This window comes from Strix uralensis, chromosome 1, assembly GCF_047716275.1.
Source record: "Strix uralensis isolate ZFMK-TIS-50842 chromosome 1, bStrUra1, whole genome shotgun sequence".
Classification (NCBI taxonomy): domain Eukaryota; kingdom Metazoa; phylum Chordata; class Aves; order Strigiformes; family Strigidae; genus Strix; species Strix uralensis.
In genome coordinates, this window is record NC_133972.1 from 3,615,172 (window position 1) to 3,634,927 (window position 19,756).

At 44.2% G+C, this 19,756-nt stretch overlaps 1 protein-coding gene across 2 annotated transcripts in view; it reads left to right on the forward strand.

Annotated features, from left to right (window-relative positions):
- Nucleotides 1-19,756, forward strand: part of PTH1R (parathyroid hormone 1 receptor) — a 133,841-nt gene that overhangs the window by 74,494 nt on the left and 39,591 nt on the right. For both annotated transcript variants that reach the window (XM_074869324.1, XM_074869291.1), the window contains 2 exons: nucleotides 13,324-13,434; nucleotides 14,979-15,097. In XM_074869324.1, the coding sequence (XP_074725425.1) occupies nucleotides 13,395-13,434; nucleotides 14,979-15,097 (159 nt within the window). In that variant the 5' untranslated portion in view covers nucleotides 13,324-13,394. The remainder of the gene's footprint in view (nucleotides 1-13,323; nucleotides 13,435-14,978; nucleotides 15,098-19,756) is intronic.

Here is a 19,756-nt window from a genome sequence, read left to right on the forward strand (position 1 = left end):
CAGAAAGAGATGTTCATTAAAAGGAGTCTTTCAGAAGCTGGAAGGGATATTCACTGTCTTTCTTGGTTTTAACTTTTATCTGATTCCTGGCCTATGCCCTGAAAGATCAGGCAATTAGCTGTCAAGTGGAGTAATCAAATATGTTATCTGCTACCAAAGATTCAACAATATCCTGTTCAGTTGAAATAAACCAGATGCAATTTAATTAGATATGTGTCTAAACTGCATTTCAGGAGTTGAATTAGGGACTAATGAGCATCAGGGTGAACAATAGACATGCCAAGCATTTCTGGAGAGTGAGAATATGGGGTTGCTACATGTATGATTGCTAACAGGGTTGATAGTCCAAAGGAAAGTCCTAGCAAACAAAAAGATAAAAAATCAATAAAATTCTAAACTTCCTTCAGCAATAATGAGCTTTTATTTAAAATTTCCTTTTCTCCTTCAAAAAATATTAACTTTTAGTTTTATGCTAGCTAGTGGAGGGTGAACCTCCTCCTGTCCTCCTAGGACAGATCACATAGACAGTGTCATCTGTCCCCTGGCCACCTCCCAGGAGTATCTCTGAGTCTGAGGACCTGCCATGGACTCTGATCTATGGAGTGACATAGGCACAGCCCCACAGGGACCTGTGCCGTGGGGAGTTAGGGCTGAGCCAGTCCAGTGTGCTTCCATACAGCCATGTCTCAGGATATGTGCATCATCTGCCACTTTTGGCTAAGGCACTGAGGAACTGAGACCCAAAATGTTAAAAAACAAAAATCCCAAAAACCTGTCCCCACAAGCATTTGGCTTCCTTTCTTCTTTTCTCTCTTTTTTTTTTCCTCCCTTTTTTTTCTTTAAATTTAGTCTCTAGATGAAAGCCTTTCAAAAAGAACAGGAAACCCTAAAATTTCTCTTCTACATACACAAATATTACATTTCAGCCATGGTGGGCAGCCTGATGCCACCCCAAAGTTAAACCTGGAAGGGGATGAAGTGAAATTCCCAGCCATAAGCCATCAGACCTGATTTTTTTTTTTTTTCGTCCATGAATTAAAAGCCTGTCTTTCCCTGGTTTGGAAAAGGAGATGGGACATTTTGTGGAGGAAGAGAGATTTTTACACAAACCTGTTATTAGCAAAGACTATCGGCAATCCTTTCTCAGAGTTCTAGGTGTTGCAGCTTGCCTCAGAATGGCTTGTTTTTTTAATAAATAAACCTATTTGCTAGGGAAAGGGGTTATTTTTAGTTGAGAAGCCGTGTGTATTTACCTAAGGTGTGTGGGTTGCACATTTGAGTTTATGGCTTCATTGTCCCTAAAGGACCTATACCCAAGCCCAGACTCTCTCTGGGCTTGCAGAAGCCCAGGATCTACTCCTGATTTTCTCTTCAGAAGCTCAAGCACCATCCGCTGATCACCCAGCCTGCCAAGGTCTCCTCAGAGGTTGTGAGTAACCTCAGGTACCTTAGACGTTAAAGGAGACAAAGGCATCCAGGGCACTCAGGATTTGTCCTGAACACCCAGACCTCTATAAACCGTATCTTCTCCTGCTCTTCCTATCTTCTCCCCCTTTCTGTTCTCAGTCGTTGTGGTTCAGTGATGCAAGGCCAGAACATTGGCCCAAACTGCCCTGTAAACAACCAGACCATGCCTTGTTAGCATGCTCCCAGCACAGCTTTGTCCTGGGACATCTGTCACTGCCCCAGGGGAAATCATCTGGGAGCCAGAATGGACCAGGAGACTTTTCAAGATGGCAACACAGACAAGACTGTTTTTCTGGGGCATGGATGAAGGGAAGTTCAGATTCTTGGATATGAGCCATGCTGGACTTAAAGGGCCTGAACATGGGTTATGGTCTGTTGTATTGACTAGTACAGATGTAATCAGTGAGTCTTCACAGAATCACAGAATCATCTAGGTTGGAAAGGACCTTGAAGATCATCTAGTCCAACCGTTAACCTAGCACTGACAGTTCCCAACTACACCAGATCCCTCAGCGCTATGTCAACCCGCCTCTTAAACACCTCCAGGGATGGGGAGTCCACCACCTCCCTGGGCAGCCCATTCCAATGCCTGACTACCCGTTCTGTAAAGAAATACTTCCTAATATCCAGTCTAAACCTTCCCTGGCACAACTTGAGGCCATTCCCTCTTGTCCTATCACTTATTACTTGGTTAAAGAGGCTCATCCCCAGCTCTCTGCACCCTCCTTTCAGGGAGTTGTAGAGGGCGATGAGGTCTCCCCTCAGCCTCCTCTTGTCCAGACTAAAACCCCCCAGTTCCCTCAGCCGCTCCCCATCAGACCTGTGCTCCAGACCCTGCACCAGCTCCGTTGCCCTTCTCTGGACACGCTCGAGTCATTCAATGTCCTTTTTGTAGTGAGGAGCCCAAAACTGAACCCACTTATTGAGGGGCGGCCTCACCAGTGCCGAGTACAGGGGTGAGATCCCTTCCTTGTCCCTGCTGGCCACGCTATTGTTGATACAGGCCAGGATGCCATTGGCCTTCTTGGCCACCTGGGCACACTGCTGGCTCCTGTTCAGCTGGCTGGCAATCAACCCCCCCAGGTCCTTCTCTGACTGGCAGCTCTCCAGCCACTCCTCCCCAAGCCTGTAGCACTGCTGGGGGTTGTTGTGGCCCAAGTGCAGCACCCGGCATTTGACCTTAGTGAAAATCATGCAGTTGGCCTCAGCCCATCGCTCCAGCCTGTCCAGATCTCTCTGCAGAGCCTCCCTACCCTCGAGCAGATCAACACTCCCACCCAACTTGGTGTCATCTGCAAACTTACTGAGGGTGCACTCGATCCCCTCGTCTAGATCATCAATAAAGATGTTAAACAGGAGTGGCCCCAAATCCAAGTCCTGGGGGACACCACTCGTGACCGGCCGCCAACTGGATTTAACTCCCTTCCCCACAACTGTTTGGGCCCGGCCATCAAGCCAGATTTTTTCCCAGCAAAGCGTGCGATCATCCAAGCTACGAGCAGCCAGTTTCGCCAGGAGAATGCTGTGGGAAACGGTGTCAAAGGCCTTACTGAAGTCAAGGTAAACTACATCCACAGCCTTTCCCTCATCCAATAAGCAGGTCACCCTGTCGTAGAAGGAGATCAGGTTTGTCAAGCAGGACCTGCCTTTCATAAACCCATGCTGACTGGGCCTGATCATCTGGTTGTCCCGCATGTGTTGTGTGATGGTACTCAGGATGAGGTGCTCCATCAGCTTCCCAGGCACCGATGTCAAGCTGACAGGCCTGTAATTTCCAGGATCATCCTTCTGACCCTTCTTATAGATGGGTGTCACATTGGCCAGTTTCCAATCTGTCGGGACCTCCCCGGTCAGCCAGGACTGCTGGTAAATGATGGAAAGTGGCTTGGTGAGCACCCCAGCCAGCTCCTTCAGCGCCCTCAGGTGTATCCCGTTTGGTCCCGTAGACTTGTGTGTGTCTATGTGATGCAGTAGGTCACTGACTGTCTCCTCCTGGACTGTCTCCTCCTGGACCTCCTGGTCTTGATCAAGCCTGGGTTTTCTCATTGCATCTCTGGTTCTGGAATGGGTCAAAAGAGCACTGAAACCTTACAGGGAGATGTCATCTCCCACTCAACCGATCTACCACAGCTACCATTCAGGTCAGCAGACTGTGATGACTAGGAAGGGCTTGCAGCTCTTCACAGACGGCTACTTGCCAGTTGTGCCTGAATTAGAGTTAGCAAGAGATGGGGAATACCAACAGTTGGCCTCTACCTGCAAAGATTTATGGGCCAAGGGCTTTCAATCCCATTGAGAAATGTCTGCTGAGCAGCTATATAGGTCTTGTAATGCACAGGAGGAATAGGTCTCAGGAGTTATAACAGGCATAAATGGTCCATGTGTGGAGAAAGGGTGAAAAACAGTACATAGGATGGCTAAACTGCAATACTAATTATCAACCTTATTTCTATGCTTATTTCATTGATTGATATGACCAACACTATCCCCTCTCAAAGGGAGTTCTGGTGGGTTTTGGAAGGACTAGACGTACTGGAATGAGGAAGGAAGGATGCCTGGGCTGAGCCAGGCCAGTAGTGGCAGGTTGGGTGTTATCAGATAGGACCTTGAAGGTGATATTTCTTCTTTTGTGTTGTGTGGACAGTGAGTGGACAGTCAGCATGTGAAATGGGCTACTGATGTCAGAGTAGGCACCTCTCTGGAGCTGTGTCATGCTAGGAATTGTCTGATAGCACTCATAACCTTGTGACTTTCCCATTCTGCTTTGGGGTGAGTAAAGACACATTGTGACTTGGAACAGTCCCTGGCCTGTACGTCCTTCCCCTCCAAAGTCCAGTTCCTCCAGGGCTGACCATGCAAGGGGTGTTTTGCCCACTAAACACTGGTGTGCAGACCAGCATGGGTCTCTGAGTAGTAACAGGACCTACATCCATCCAGTCCCTCTCCTCACCCTCCCCTCACGTTGACCAGCACACAGTCCCCATATATGCACAGAGAGACATGGGAGCACTGTGTCCCCGAGCAAATGCCCTTGGATGAATGCAGAGCACCTTTCCCCAGAACAGATACATGCTCCCCCTGCATTGCACAGCACAGGTCAACAACAATACACACCCCTTCCTACAGACATACCCACCTATAGATCTATACATATACATACGCAGGCATTCACACACGCATGCTCTGATGGCCAGGTTTGAAATGCATCTGCAACACCAAACACCCCCATACAGAGGCAGTGGCCCTCCAAGCCTCCCTTTCTCCCCCTCCTGTCCCAAAATGCTGGGTCATTTTTTTGGTTGCTCCTCCCTGCCTGTTTCCAATCCACCAAATGTCCTTCCCGTAATAGAGCGACCACAATTGCACACCATATTCCAAATGTGGTCTCCCTGGTGCCTTGCATGGTGCCAAAATAAGTCTGGCTGATTTATATTCCATACCCCTAGATAAACACCTTGAGACCATGTTTGCGTTTATCCAGCTGCCAAGCAGCCTCACAGATGGTTTTAATGTGTTCTCCACATGCATGTACCACTTGCACAGAAATTGCAATTGAGACTGGGGGAAGGCAAGGAGGGAGGAGACAAGGGAAAAGTAGCAAGCAGAAGAAAATAGCTCTCACTGCACCCTGGGGATACAGTCTGAGCAGTGAGCACGGTCCATATGCCTCTCCTCTCCTCTCTCTTCCACCAAAGCATCCTACAGCAGGCTGGGATTTCTGACTAGGTTCAGGTGGGCAAGCAGAAAAAAAGAAAGATCGAAATGAGAGATGCATGTGGTGCAGCCCTTTCACAAAGCACTCTGTGACTGGCCTTTCTGCCTTCAAAAGGCAGTTCCTGCAGCAATGACATCAAACAGAGTATTTGCTTGCTCCATTATGAATACCATATTGGCTTGTGATAATGACTACAATTTCCATGTCCTGAGATTTCAGCCCTCAAGGGCTAAGGATAGCTTCAAGGCACATCTGTTCTAAAACTACAGTAATCAGTGCTACTATAACTACTCTGTAGTATGGTACGGCTGTACGGGAGTATTCATGACAGTCTGAGCAACGGTGAGATGAATGGGTGCACTATAATAGAAACCTTCAGACACCTCAGTCACTGAGACACACGCCCTGCCTGGAGGATTTTATGGTCTAGCCCTAGAAGATGGGCAAAGATGTCTGTGATAAAATGGCATGCAGATGCAGAGAAATAAATTAGATTTTCTGACACATTTAGCAGGTATATACCTGCCCTTTTGTGACTGATATTAGAGGAACATATCATTCAGTACATTTCAGTGAGGTGCTGGTAAATTCTAGTTGGTGAACTGACACATTTTCACATGCCTCATCTTCCCAAAGTGCTTATTTTGTGGTGGTGGTATGTCCTCTGCAGAGCTGGACTAGGAGGAGCTGTCTGCTAGTGACCTGAGACCCTGCCCCAGCACAGCCCTGGGAAGGCAGTGGGTGAAAGTAGCACTTAGTACCATCTGTCTCAACATATGTCCCTCAGACTGAAGTCTGTATTTATTTCCGTGAGGGCTTTGTTGCTTGAACCCTTGGGGCTGCCTTCAGCTGAAGCTGAGGACTTGAGCGAGCTGGATTGATGGGCTGAGAAGTAAAAAACAGCATTATAGAAATGCGTCAGGAAACTAGAGGAGGTGACCCTTACTGGTTCAGGGATGTAATGGTGGAAAGAGAGGCTGAGCTCTTCTGTGGCTTAGCTTGTCTTGAGGAAATGATGACCCTGGTGTCTCAAGAGAAAGAGGTGAGAGCACACGTACATACAAGAGCTGTGTTGGAGTCTTTGTATCTGGGAAGGAAGGAAGGAGTAATCATCTGGACTGTTTTGGAATTTCTCTTGTCCTTGGAAGTGATTGCCTCCAGTGTAAGATGATTTCCAAGATCTGGAGTGGAGGTAGGTAGCCAGCTGGAAAACTGAGGTGTCTTTGGGAAGCACAAGTGACTCTGACGACCATGAGACAGCAGCATACAGGATACTGAAGTAGGATGAAGATGCACTGACATGTCCTAATGCAAGGATGGCAGCGGAGCTCGAGAGTGCTACACGGAGAGGAAGCTGTGAGTGATGTGCTGCGCTCCTTTTAGTCCAATTAATGCCACAGCCTCCATTTGCTCTAATGATACCATCTTAAAATCACTCAGGGACATGAAACTTACTGACCTCATCCCGAACATGACTCATCTGAAGGATAGAAGCTCTCTCTTAATTTCCAGTATAAGCTTTGTTCACTGCCACTTTACATCTGTTTATTTTTCCATCATTTTTCACTTTTGTAGCTCATCTCTATACATACTGTTTACCAGTAGGATGAGAAAAACCTTCTTTCTCATTCTCTTTTGTTGGATTAAGCAGACCAAGCCTTTTATTCTCCTTCAGGGCCACCAGAAAAATCTTCCCACCCTACCAGTCCTTCCCTATTGCTGGAAAAATTTTTCTTTACATTCCTTTTCAACAAAGGAACTTATGAACTTTTCCACAGAGAGGTTGTTTTGTTTAACCAGTAGCAAGGACATCTCAGGACCTGTGAAACCTCTTCTAGCAAACTACATGGGATGAGGAAGCAAAATAATTCTTAGAAGACAAAGCTTCAATTCCTGCCTCAGCAGTTGGCTTTTACCAACCTCACTTACCTGCCTGTGTTCGATTTGTAGTCAGGGAGTGTGGTGGTCACTGATACTCACTTTCTCCACAAGTACAATCACCCTGTCTCCCTGAACTCATATCAAACTATGGAGACAGAAAGGGAGACACCAGGATGAGACATCTGCAAGCTCTCTGGGGAAGAAAAAGGTCTTGCCTTACTTCCATGTTGTCCTGCAAGTTTTATTTCTTCAGCACTAAAGTGGTCGGTGATGTCCTCTAAACATGAGAAACTCCCACCTTCCCTGTCTCCATCCATGAGAGTTACAGATCTGAATTTGGAGGAGCTTCACCCACATACATACATGTCTGAGAGAGAATCAATATCCTCCATTCAGCAGTGCCTGAATGACAGACATCCAAGACACTTAGGATGTGGGATATGTATGAGATTTACTTGTTTTCTTAAAAGTTTATTAATTCCTTCTGACTTACATCTTCAGTGAATCCTACTACTTCTTCCAAGGAAAGAAATGCTTTGCATTCCCAGTTCACTTGGAACATGCAACTTCGTGTCCCAAACCTACCTACCTGTACTAATCCAAGCAGCGTATCTGGAACCCTCAAACTATTTTTCATCATTTTTTTTTTTTTCACGAGCTTTTCAATCAGCGTTTAGAATGAACTGGATCCCTTCTGACTATCTGTGCTTCCAGGCATTGTTAACAGTGTCTCAGGAGAGATTGACTTATTTTTAGCATGCCAAAAACACACTACTTGAAGGTGGCAGATTTTTTTTTCCCTAATGACAGCTTATTAAAAAGGTTGCAAAAATCGATTTTATTTTTTATTTTAAAGTACAACCATCAGGAAAGATTGTCAGCTTGTGGATTTTTTTATTGTTTTCCTGAAACTCCTCACCATTTTTCAGATTTATTCTTGTAATTCAGTGTGAATCTCTTGAGAAATGACCAGGAGAAAAGGAAAACAACAGACAGAAGCCAAGTTGTTAGTACTGTTAATATTTTTATAAACCAAGAAAAAAATGTTTGGAGGAAATATTTTGGAAAACAAACAAAAATAAAAGTCTTGTTTGGATTCCAGCACAATACCAATGGAATATATGGTATTTTTCCTCTCCGTTTTATCATCAGCTCAGTTGCTAAGTGACCTCTACAGTGAGTAAAATAGGAGAAAGTTGGAGGCGGAAGGTGCAGAATTTGGTCCCAGTTATCACGTTGGTGGGCTCAAGATGGTGAAGTTAATGGTAAAGGTGCCACATGGCTCTATGGACCAGAGGAAACATGGGGTAGAGTAAGGGAGAGAGGGAGGAAGGGATGTGGGGAATCACAGAATCATGGAATGGTTTGGGTTGGAAGGGACCTTTGAAGGTCATGTAGTCCAACCCTCCTGCAATGAGCAAGGACATCTTCAACTAGATTAGGTTGTTGAGAGCCCCCTCAAACCCAACCTTGAATGTTTCCAGGGTTGGGGTATCTAGCACCTCTCTGGGCGACCTGTGCCAGCGTTTCACCACCCTCAGCATAAAAAATTTCTTCCTTACATCTAGTCTGCATCTACCTTCTTTTAGTTTAAAACCATGACCCCTTGTCATATCAGAAGGTCGATGATTTGTCTCTTTAGAGGAGAGGAATGGAGGTATTAGAGATAGGAGTGAGAGAAGGATGGTGGGGATCCTGTCTGGGACAACAGACATGACGTAGAGGGGAGAAACAGCTTTTGGCTACATTGAAACCCAGGAATGTAGATCCAACAGTCACAAATTGTAGTTGGTCCTGACGTCAGTCAATATTTTCATTTGAAAAATGTTTTCCAAGATTTTCAGTCGATGTAGGAACTTCTTAATTCATTCTGCAATGAGGAGGTCCAGAGGCACCTGGCTTGACCCGTGGATGTCAAACAATAACTGCAGTCCCTCTTCCCAACCCAATTTCTCTCCCCTTGACCCCATGGTGCCCTGGGTTGGCAAGAAACAGCCACACTGTGCCTAATTTTAAGCTATGCACATGCTAGTTGTCTGATCAGTCAACAAAGGCTGGTTAGCCAGGTGGCAGCTGCCAAATGTTCACCTGCCCTTTCCTCTACTAATCATCAATCACCTCAAAAATTTCAGGAAGGAAATGATGACCTAGATGTCTTATCTCTCCTTCAAATTTGTCTGAAGTGGTTTTTCCAAGTATGGAGTGGGGAGAGAGAGGAAGGGGGTGACAGTGAAATGGAGAGGAGGTTAAAGAGGTTTCTCTGTGTTATGACAGTTCATGATAATGACGACAGATTCATTTGTGTCTTTCCTTGGGAGACTCAGATGCTTTCTGAAGATTGAGATCCTTATAGGCTTTAATGGATCAATTCCACGGGTCAATACACAGAGGCACAGAAAGATTTCAGATGCACTGAGAGGCAGAAAAGATGGTCTTTATTTCAAATTTCTGGTGCAGCTGATGGCTTTCCAAATCGTCCACATGACAAAGCAGCAGTCCAGAAGTGTCCCAACACCAGTTTGCACTGTGCTTCTTGCACAGAGCCTTCAACCCTCTGCTTTTTGGGAGGATTTGGATGATCAAAGTACCCAAAAAGAAATGATTGCATATTCTGTTATCCAGAAAACGGACGTTTTCTTTTGAATGAGTCCATTGCAAATGTTTGTGTGTGTATGTTTACAGCACGAGGAGACCGTGCCTACCAGATACTTTTCCACATTAATATTTTCTGGACAAATATTGCAGTACGATACTAAATGAAACTACTTACAAGTGAAGGTTGACCTTTGCAAGCTGATCTGAAGATCTTAGAAAAGTGGAGGGTTTTTTCTCAGCATTACAGAGCGTGACATTCGGATGAATTATTTTCTCCTCAGTGTTGTTTCTCCACAGCATTCATTTTAAAGTTTACCCAAATTTACTTATTTTGTAAAAAGAATTAGTTTTATTTTAAGTAAGACCACTTTGAGGGCTAAATGAAATCTTTATTTACTTTCTTGTCTGCAAAAAAACCTCAGAGACAATAACATTTTGTCTTAATCCAAATTTTGCATGACACCATTTTTTTCCTTTTTCTTTTGATCCTTCCAGAGAACTGAAGAATAAATAAACTGTTTTTCACAGTGTAAGTAATCCTGCAACAGAATGAGCCAAAGGGAAGAGTTTTCCCATTTTTCACAAATAGGAAATCTAGTATTATTCTTCCTCTAATGTGGTTGGAAGCAGAGAAAATGCAATAAATTTCCTTCTCTTTTTTCTCACACTGATGTTGGAAGAATTCTACCTCCTCTACCCTCACTCTCAGATAATGCTTTAGAAGATAGGCAGTGATTAGACTGGTTCTTTTTATCAGCACTAAATTAAAGATAAGAAATCAGCTGTTAAGCAATGAGGTTTTTCTGCTGTTTTTCATGTCCTAAAATACTAGCAAACTGAATTGATCACTGTCAGCTCCGACTCTGGGGGGCACCACACCAACCAAAGGTCTTTAAAGCAATTCTGGATTCTTATTTAATCTTGTGAAAGCACACTCATTATAAAGGATAAATTACTGTTTCATTTAAAGATTGCTAAGGCACTAGCTTTCATATTAATGAAACATGCTGAGCTCTTGGCCACGCTTATAAGTGGAGCTCTTTTGCAGATAAGAGCAGGCTGTTCCATTTCGTTTTGATTCACATGTAACTCCTGTCTGTCAGACACTTCATACGCTGTTGATAAACTCCTTGTTTTTGCTTTTCACTTCAGATAACTCTACTGCAGCTGGATTTTAACCTATGGGTGCAATTAATACAGCCCAATGCAAAGGCATATGTAAGCACCAAGTTACATTTGGGTGCATAGCCCTTCCTCAGGGACTCGAAATGCAGCCCACATTGAACATCCACATCTGAATGGGAACTTGGTGCCTTGTGGGACTGGGAATTTATGGATCAAAAGTGGCAGAAATGGGTGGCTGACAAGTTGGAAGGATGTGAGAAGTAGGGAATGGGGTTTGATTTCCCTCTTTTAAAGCAGTGTTGAAGATTATGTGAATTCCCACAGCTTTCAAGAATCCTGGAGGGATTCTCCGTCCTTCTAAATACAGATAAGTTCTGGCTTTGTCCCTTGCAGACTGGATGAACAGATGATGAGGAAGATGAGACTGCTGGGAGGGAGGGCAGCCCATCTCCTAGGGCAGTCTACCTCCATCGCTGGAATCTCAGCTGCTTCAGAGGCTGGTGGCAGACCCCACGGGCTGCAGAGCTCCTCCATGACCCTCTTAGCCCATGCTCATGTAGGACATGATGCTGGAGCCTTTGAATGATTGGCTGGTACCTCCATTTGTGAAGAGAGAAGCAAAGCTTCTCATAATTAGGGGTTGATAGAAGACCTGCTTAATCACTTCTCAAGTTCTGGACAACTGCAAGATGACAATTAAAGAACTTTAAATATATACTTATATACTCAACAATTTTCAGAAAAGAGGTTGGGGAAAAAATAGAAACACCTCTCCTATGAAGACAGGCTGAGAGGGTTGAGGTTGTTCAGCCTGGAGAAGAGAGAGCACCCTTCCAGTACTTAAAGGGGGCTACCGAAAAGATGGGGAGGGACTTTTTACAAGGGCGTATAGTATAGAAGGGGTAATGTCTTTAAACCAAAACAAAGTAGATTCAGATTAAATATAAGGAAGAAATTCTTCACTGTGTGGGTGATGAGACACTAGAACAGGTTGCCCAGAGCAACTGTGGCTGCCCCCTCCCTGGCAGGGTTCAAGGCCAGGTTGGATGGGGCTTTGGGCAACCTGGACTAGTGGAAGGTGTCCCTGCTCATGGTGGGGGGTGTTGGAACTGGATGATCTTTATGGCACCTTCCATTCCAAACTGTTCTAGGATTCTGTGAAAATGTGGGAAAGGACTTTTTTCTTGGTTTGTATCTCTGCTTTTCCTTGCACTAAGCACATAAATCACAGATACTTGTAAATAAACTGACACAGAGGGAAGAGGGAGACCTTGTATGGGGGAGGCAGGATTTCTCCTTCAGAGCTATTTAAGCTTTCATCAAAGAACAGAAAGGGAGAACAAGGATGATTTAAAGAAAAATCCTTTAACAACAACCCCACCACTCCTTTCTCAAAAGGTTAAGAAATAGCAGTGAGCTTAGCTAAGTGGTACAATGGAGAGCGATAAACAATTCCCATGATATTTGCATTCCTAAGGCAATGGGGCTCATGTGATTTCTCCACCTGCTCATTCTCTTTTTGCTCCTTTTCTGAAAACCTGTGACTGAGCAAAGAGAAGAAATCCGAAATAGTGAGTAAGGAGGGAGAAAGCTGTGAAAACTCAGCCATTCTAGGGTGTGCTTGGCAGCAGGTGACTGATCAGCATGGGCGTGGCTCCAAATCACTCAGTGCATGTACTGCATCTTGCCCCATGATGACATCACAGGGAAATGGGGAGATAGGGGCTAGTGAAGTCATAGGCAAAAAGGATGTCAGATAGGAAAGGATGCAAATCTTTCGGAAACAGAAATTCCATTGTTTCACTCCTTACAAAGCAAGGTAATGAAATATTCTCTATTTGTTAGAAACATTGCCACAGACACCTCTCTATAGATTCTTGCTAGTCTTAGTGTTACTTAAAAGTGCACCCAATTTAAGGCACACAAGATTATCTGAGAAAGCAACAAAGCATTGCAGTACAGCATAGCACTGGCTGATGTAAATAATTAGTTGAATTTGGATTAATGGTCTGTAGGTATTAAATCACAGCCAATCTACTCTGTGGGCATGAGTACCTTTCAGGAAAGCCTGAACCAGGCTCACAATAATGTAGCCACAGCATAATCTAGCTCCTTGGTAACCTAGGCTCAAATCTGTGCTGTCATATCAAGGCTATACCCAGCCAAGCTTCCTCAGGCACCTCCAGGTTGCCTGTCAGTCTACAGAGTCCCTGAATGCTCAAGTCCTCCTGTTCTCCACTCTGTTCTCCTGCCTCATTTTCATTGCTTCCAGCCCAGAAGGGAAAGCAACTTTCCAGAATCACTGACTCCTCTCAAAGAGTGCTCAGCTATTATGTCATTCTGAAATAAAACTTGGGAGAAGCTGCACCTTCTGGAGCTAAACACTAAGGAAAATTGCAATGTTGCCTAAAAAATGGTTTTCTCTAATTGAGTGACAGTATTGTTGGCTTTTTCATGGAGAACCCTCTCCAAACGGTGGGGCATTAGTGTCACCTCTGCAGGTCTGGTGACTCTTCTTTATCTTTGTGTCTCTTCCACAGATGGCTTTTGTCTTCCTGAGTGGGATGGTATTGTCTGCTGGCCTGAAGGTGTGCCAGGCAAAGTGGTGGCTATGCCATGTCCGGAGTACATCTATGACTTCAATCACAAAGGTAGGTATTGTCCTTAGTGCCAGCAGAGCCTGGTAAGCTGCAGCAAAGGGAGTCAAAAGGGCCTGGGGATCAGAAAATTAGAAATCCTCTTACCATCCTTTTTTTATGACATGGTGACTCCCTTCCAAGCAGGGGTATAGCTGGGGAAAAGTAAGTTAAGAAACAGCCAATATTTTTTTATGCTGAAAGAAAGGCTTTGTTCTAACCTAAACAATGATGAATTTCCCACCTGCCCCACCCAGACTGTTATGGAATATTATAAGCACCGATTACATGCTTATAACTGGGTAGTCTTGCAGCATTACAAACCTGTATTTGTTTGACGCCACAAATTTTGTGTATCAGTAGAAACCCACAAGATATTCTTCCAATTTATATTATTCACTTCACGGGTTTGTTAATTCTAGCCCCTGATCTCTGCCCAGACCCCTACGGTGGGTATCTGAGAACAGCGCTGGTAACCAGAACATGTGAATTCCTCCCTATCTCACTTCCCCTCAGGCAGCACATTTCTTGGCTTGCTTGTGGTGCCACGAAGTCTGTGCATGTTTTTAGAAGCAATTGAAGTACACTCGCCCCTCAGTGTATTTTCAAAGCTAAAGCATTCTCTTTTCTCAGGCAAAGCTATGCAACTGAAGACTGAAAAATTAAAGAATTAAGACTATATGTTCCCAGCAGAGCACTGATGCTGTTTTCAGAAAACAAGTAATGATACTCCAGTGCACCCTGGTTGCCCATAGTCTGTTCTGCCTTTTCTATAAGGGACTGTGAGCTGAGCCAGCTTAATCCTTGGCTGATGACTTCTTGCAGAGATCCCTCCACATGCACTTCACATTAGAGGCCAGGAGGAACAGTCAATCTATCCCTTTTTTTCTCCATAACCCAACATGACACAGATTCCCCACCTCACTGATGTCCACTGGCCAAGTCAGCTAGGGTGGGAGTCAGATTCAAATCCTTAGATGCAGAGGTGTCTATAAACTCTCCCTCTGTAGTCACAGGACAGATAGATCTGTTGACTGTTTTCATCCCTGCTACCTGTAATGGGACTTTTTACACACAGCTCGTGCAATGATACCTCCACACAGACATCTGGACATGGATGTTTTCATCTGCCAGCTGAATCCTGAGATGAAACCTTGCCTTCTTTCCTTCATCATCATGAGGATGGTAGCCATAGAAAAATCTATCTTGAGATGCACTGAATGTGTATACAAAGAGCAGCATAATATAGATTACTGTGGTTTCACAGGGAGAGCTGCAACTCTGAGGATGATTCTGTGCTTTGGAACTTTTCAAAGCTTCTCTCCTTGGTTTGTAGACCCAATATCTTAACTTAAACTAAGTGCAATTTATTACTAGCCCTCTGGTGTTTCTCAGCTAGAAAATTGATAAAGTTGATAAGGAGATAGAAAATGTGTTCTTGGAGCTGAGCTTCAAAGTAGGCAGGAGGCACCAGGATTGATGGGATCCACCTTTGGAAAAAGTTTCTCCTGTTCTGTCAGGTGTAGTCCCATTTACTATTTCTGGTTTCTCTCCCACAGGCCATGCTTATCGCCGGTGTGACCTGAACGGGAGCTGGGAGTTGGTCCCGGGCAACAACCGCACCTGGGCAAACTACAGTGAATGTGCCAAGTTCCTCACCAACGAGACAAGGGAAAGGGTAAGCAATTGCAATTGTGCATGGAGCATGAAGTGTTGGCCTCATCCAGGGCTAACCTAAGGAGCATTGTCTCATTTAAAACCCTTGATGAGCTCTAGTTTGCTGCCTCCTCTTGGAAACTATGTCCAAGCTTGCCAAAGCCACATCTTTGTTTTGATGGGCAGTTATTTGAATTTGAAATTGTCCTCAAAACAGAAAGGGTTCCTCCAGCTGTCATGATCCCATTTGTAGAGAGATCTCGGGGGAAACTTGAAGCGCGCTCAAGGACGCTTAGAAGTAGTTGGAGGTTGTTCCATGCCATTGAGACTCCCTCTTCCCACCAGGCAATAATTTTGCTACCGGGTTGTTACCAATAATTCCAATGCTTATGTGTTTGTCTGTGCTAGGGGACGTACAAACACAGAGCTAAAAGGTGTGTCAATCAAACCAGTAGCAATCCTGCTTCTGTAGGTGATTAACAGAGAACCTCTTGGTTGAGAGGTGTAAATTAAGGATCAGAGGTTTTACATGGTCTGTTCATTGGAGATGGGTGGGGCAAAGTCCTTTGCTAAAACAAATTGACATGTAAGAACAGATCTTGAACTACTTTTGGTGTAACTCTGAAACAAGGACACCAGTGCAAAGTTAGAAAAAGCATTCATAACACATGGAGAGGGTTTGGTATACTCCTGGGGAAAAAAAGAACAAAAAGGTGTCGATCTATGGGCAAATTTTTACACAAAATTTTACACAAATTCAGGCAATTGACAAAAGAGTAGCTGTCAGAAATGTCCTACCTCTCTGTCTGCATCTGAGCCCAGCTGGGGCTCTGTAATGCTTCTGAATGACTCCCAAGCTGAGTGCATCACAGAAGCAATTCCATGCTAACATGACAGCAAAGCTGTCAGTGGAGTCACCTGAGAGGATGTGACCTTCTTGTTTCACAAAGAAAGACATTTCCTCCCACACGCGGTTGCTGCTCTATTTTTGTAATTTGCAAAGAATTTAGAAGAAACCTCTGGTTTCTCAGTGGTACTTGGAAGATGTCCTCCTTGAATATGGGGTATGGCATTAGGGATTGATCATTTGCAGCAAGGGTTATTTTCAGACAGTTGGAGATAAAGATCTAACCACAAGCTTCACAGTGGGGAGCAGACTTGAAGATGATACACAGTCCCTTTGGGAGAATGTTCTTAATTTTAAATCTAACCACAGCAGAGCTTTTTGTATTTTTTTTTCTCAACGGTGAAGCAACATATGAATGAAGTTGTTTAGTGAGGAAAGACGTTATTTGAGCATCTGCTTGCATTATATCACGCAGTCAAGGAGCAGACAAGACTGTATACACAAGTGCTGCTCCAGCTACTTAATAGCAAAGCATGTTGTCTCAGTGTTGCATGACGTTCACTTTTAGAACAAGTTTGGTGGGGTCCCAACTTTTCCAACTCCATACAGTAGAAAGAACTATTTTAGCCCCAGCCATTTCTGGGAAGTTTCTGGAGTAGGTGTTGGAGTCATTGAGCATCTTGCTCACACTGAGAGCTTTATTAAGTTGCAGAGCTTGTTGATCTCTCTGAAGTCATTGTCCCCCCTGTCCCACCTCTCTCAGCCATGTCTTGAGGTGGGAGTCATCTGCTGCAGACCTCTCCATCTGAGCAAGTCTCCTAGGCTTCCCCCAGAGAAAGGAGGTCCTTTCTTTTAAACCTCCCATGCTGGCAGCTAGGACTTAGTCAAGGTAAATCAGTAGGGGAAGGGTACAAAGAAGAACAGAGTGGTCCGTTTGTTACCAGCACAAGGAAGAAATAGAGACCTTCCACCTCCAGGCTAGTAAAAAATGTTGAAAACAAAGTCTGTGGTCCTGGGTTTCATGTATCTATCTTTGTCTGTGTCCCCTGAGTGTAGGGGTGGTCACTGCAGAGACAGAGGACTTGGACTGTGCTTCCCAATGGAGAGACATTAGATGAGCTGTCATGATGCAGAACACTTCATTTTTATTCTCAACCTCTGCTCTTACTTGGAAAATCACTGCTCCTCATGATGTCTCCCTTTATGAGCTGTTTTAGTAAACAGTCCCAATATTATCGTCCTGATTATTCTGTACACAAGGCTCCATCATCTTTGCCATGAGTTTTCCGTTCTAGCTACACGGAGGTGAATTTAATGATATTTAATGGTGAGACAAATTAAACCATCATCATTGTTCAGATTAAATGGACAACATGGTATTGCGTAAGTGATGCCTGCCCAATGCAAAGAATGTTAGAAAAAATGGAAGTTTCCCCCAGCTTTGGACTTGTATCTTGATTAACAAATGCTTTTCAACCGCATCTACTACTCATTATTATTTTTATTAACCTTGTATTTGCAAGAGGTTGCTTTCCTCAGTCCAGCCCTGCACTCCCCTTGTAGTGATGTTGCATGCTGTCACGTAGTTGCCTTGTTTTACCATAGAGGTGTCTGCATTTTAGTGACAAGTGAAGCAATGCATATACATCCACTGCAGGTCTCTTGGGCCTTCTGGTATGAAAAGCATTCATGAAATAAAAGTGAAAAGGAGTGACCTTCTTTTTTTTCTCAGTTGGGTGATGACTTTCAGAGCAAGGAAGGCCTCTTGTCTTTCATGCCCAAGCATGGCTCTGAAGCATTGGTATTAATAAACCTTCCTTTGTGTTTTTTCTTGAAGTAAATATGTCAAGAGATGTCAGAATCAGGCAATTTGGCAAGATAGACTAGTCATCTTTAGAGAGGGATTGTTTTCTATTATTATTTCCCCCACTGGGGAACAGCATCTTTGCGTCACCAGTAACAGCTGCATTTAACCAACATTTTGAAAGGAGATCGTGGGCTGACTCTGAGTAGGACAGCATCCGAGCAGATGTAACCAGAGGAACTTTTAAGAAACTATGCATTAGAAAGCATTAGGAAAAAAAAATACTGCCTGTCTGTGACTATATATATATATATATCTGCATTACTATCTCTAGAAATAGGCCTATATCTATAGATAGCTATATATATAGATACACACACCTAAATAAACACCCACGTCCATGCACACACACACGCATATATATATATATGTCCACATATGTTTGTTTAGGTGTGTAGTTTTCTCATTTTAGCCACTGTGGGATTGACCAAAGAAGCAAACAGAGAGCCCCAGAGAATGTTTGTGTCTTTTGCTACCTTTTCCTGAACCATATAAATAGGATTATTTCACACAGAGCAGCACTAAACCGCTTTCTGAAATTAGCAAAGTATGCTAAAGCCATCAGAGCCAGGAGAATTAACAGCTCGTAACTGCCCAGTGAGCAATTGCTCTTGGGCTGTTTTCTAAGGGAAAATTAGCACTGCTGAAGGACGCTGGATTGACAGCCCTGAAAATTAATGTCCTCTCTTTAGCCAGGTAGGCTGCAGCTAGCTATTGAAATATGTTTCCTAAAATACCTTCCGGATAGTTTTGATCTGCCGTGAACAACTATGTCTTGGACACAGTCTGTAGAAGACAACTGTTTAGCAAGGGGTAGGAGAAAGTTTTGTGGAAAGGTGTCTTAGCAGCACATCATGGGAAGATAAAACAATTTTCTTTGTGCCTTCAGACAGTGCTGAAAGCCACCACTACACCACAGTCTAAATATTCTCTCCTATTCTGCTTTTAAGATAACCTTTCACCAGTGCAGCAGAGATGGTGGAAAATCTTGTTCTCCCACGCCTTCCCCAGCAGATGTGCATGGGCATCCCCCATCCTCATTGTACCTTGGATCTTCAGAAAGTCTCCCTGCCTCTGAACAGATAAACTGAGAGATCTGTGGCCTCCCACCCCAGCACCCTGACCAGGCAGCTCTGCTTTGTTTATTTTCCATATGGTGTTTAAAGAGAGACAGTAGGGCAAGGGAAGAAAGGGGAATGGATTGGCTGGTGTTCACTCTTTGAGGAAGGCAGTGTGGCTAAACACCAGCTGTTTATCTGTCTGTTGTGTGTTTCACATCGCTGAACCACAAGCTCCTGAGTGTTGGGAGAGGGTATGCAGCACTGCTGCATAACCACTAGATGATAGACATGTAGATAGATATAGATATTTATTCTATATTTGTTCTGTTCTTAACTCTTCCCTAATCATCTGTTCCTGGGCATGTAGGAGACAGAGAGCAAGGCTAAAAGGACATTTGGTCTGGCTCAGATTGGCTGTTCTTCTTACAGCTTGCTTAGGTTCCCTTAAAAACAGCAGTGAGGGCGAGCTGCATTCTTGGAGCTCCTCAAACTTTGGATAGTAAGTTGTGCACATGGGATGTCCTGATATGCCTCGGGCAATAATAGGCAGCTTTTTAGGCAACTTCTATCCAAAAACCATAATAGTGCTTTGATTATGAACCCCTTCCCTTCCACACAGCCAGCCAATAGCAGCACCTTCAGCATGGTCATTTTTCTGGTCACCTTTTTAGACATTGGCAGGAGTAATGGCATATTTTGCTCAATAAGCAGAAATTTCCTTCATTCCCATCTCCCCAAAAACAACACGAATGCCAAACACATCTTTTTATAAAGCAGGTCAAACCCATCCTGTTTTCAAGGATCAGCTTAAGGGTAAATGTGACCTACATCTACTGAAATCATGGGGAAGGAGAATATGAGCCAGCAACTTGGGAGGTTAGCTCAGCTTGGAAACCACCAGCCTAGCAA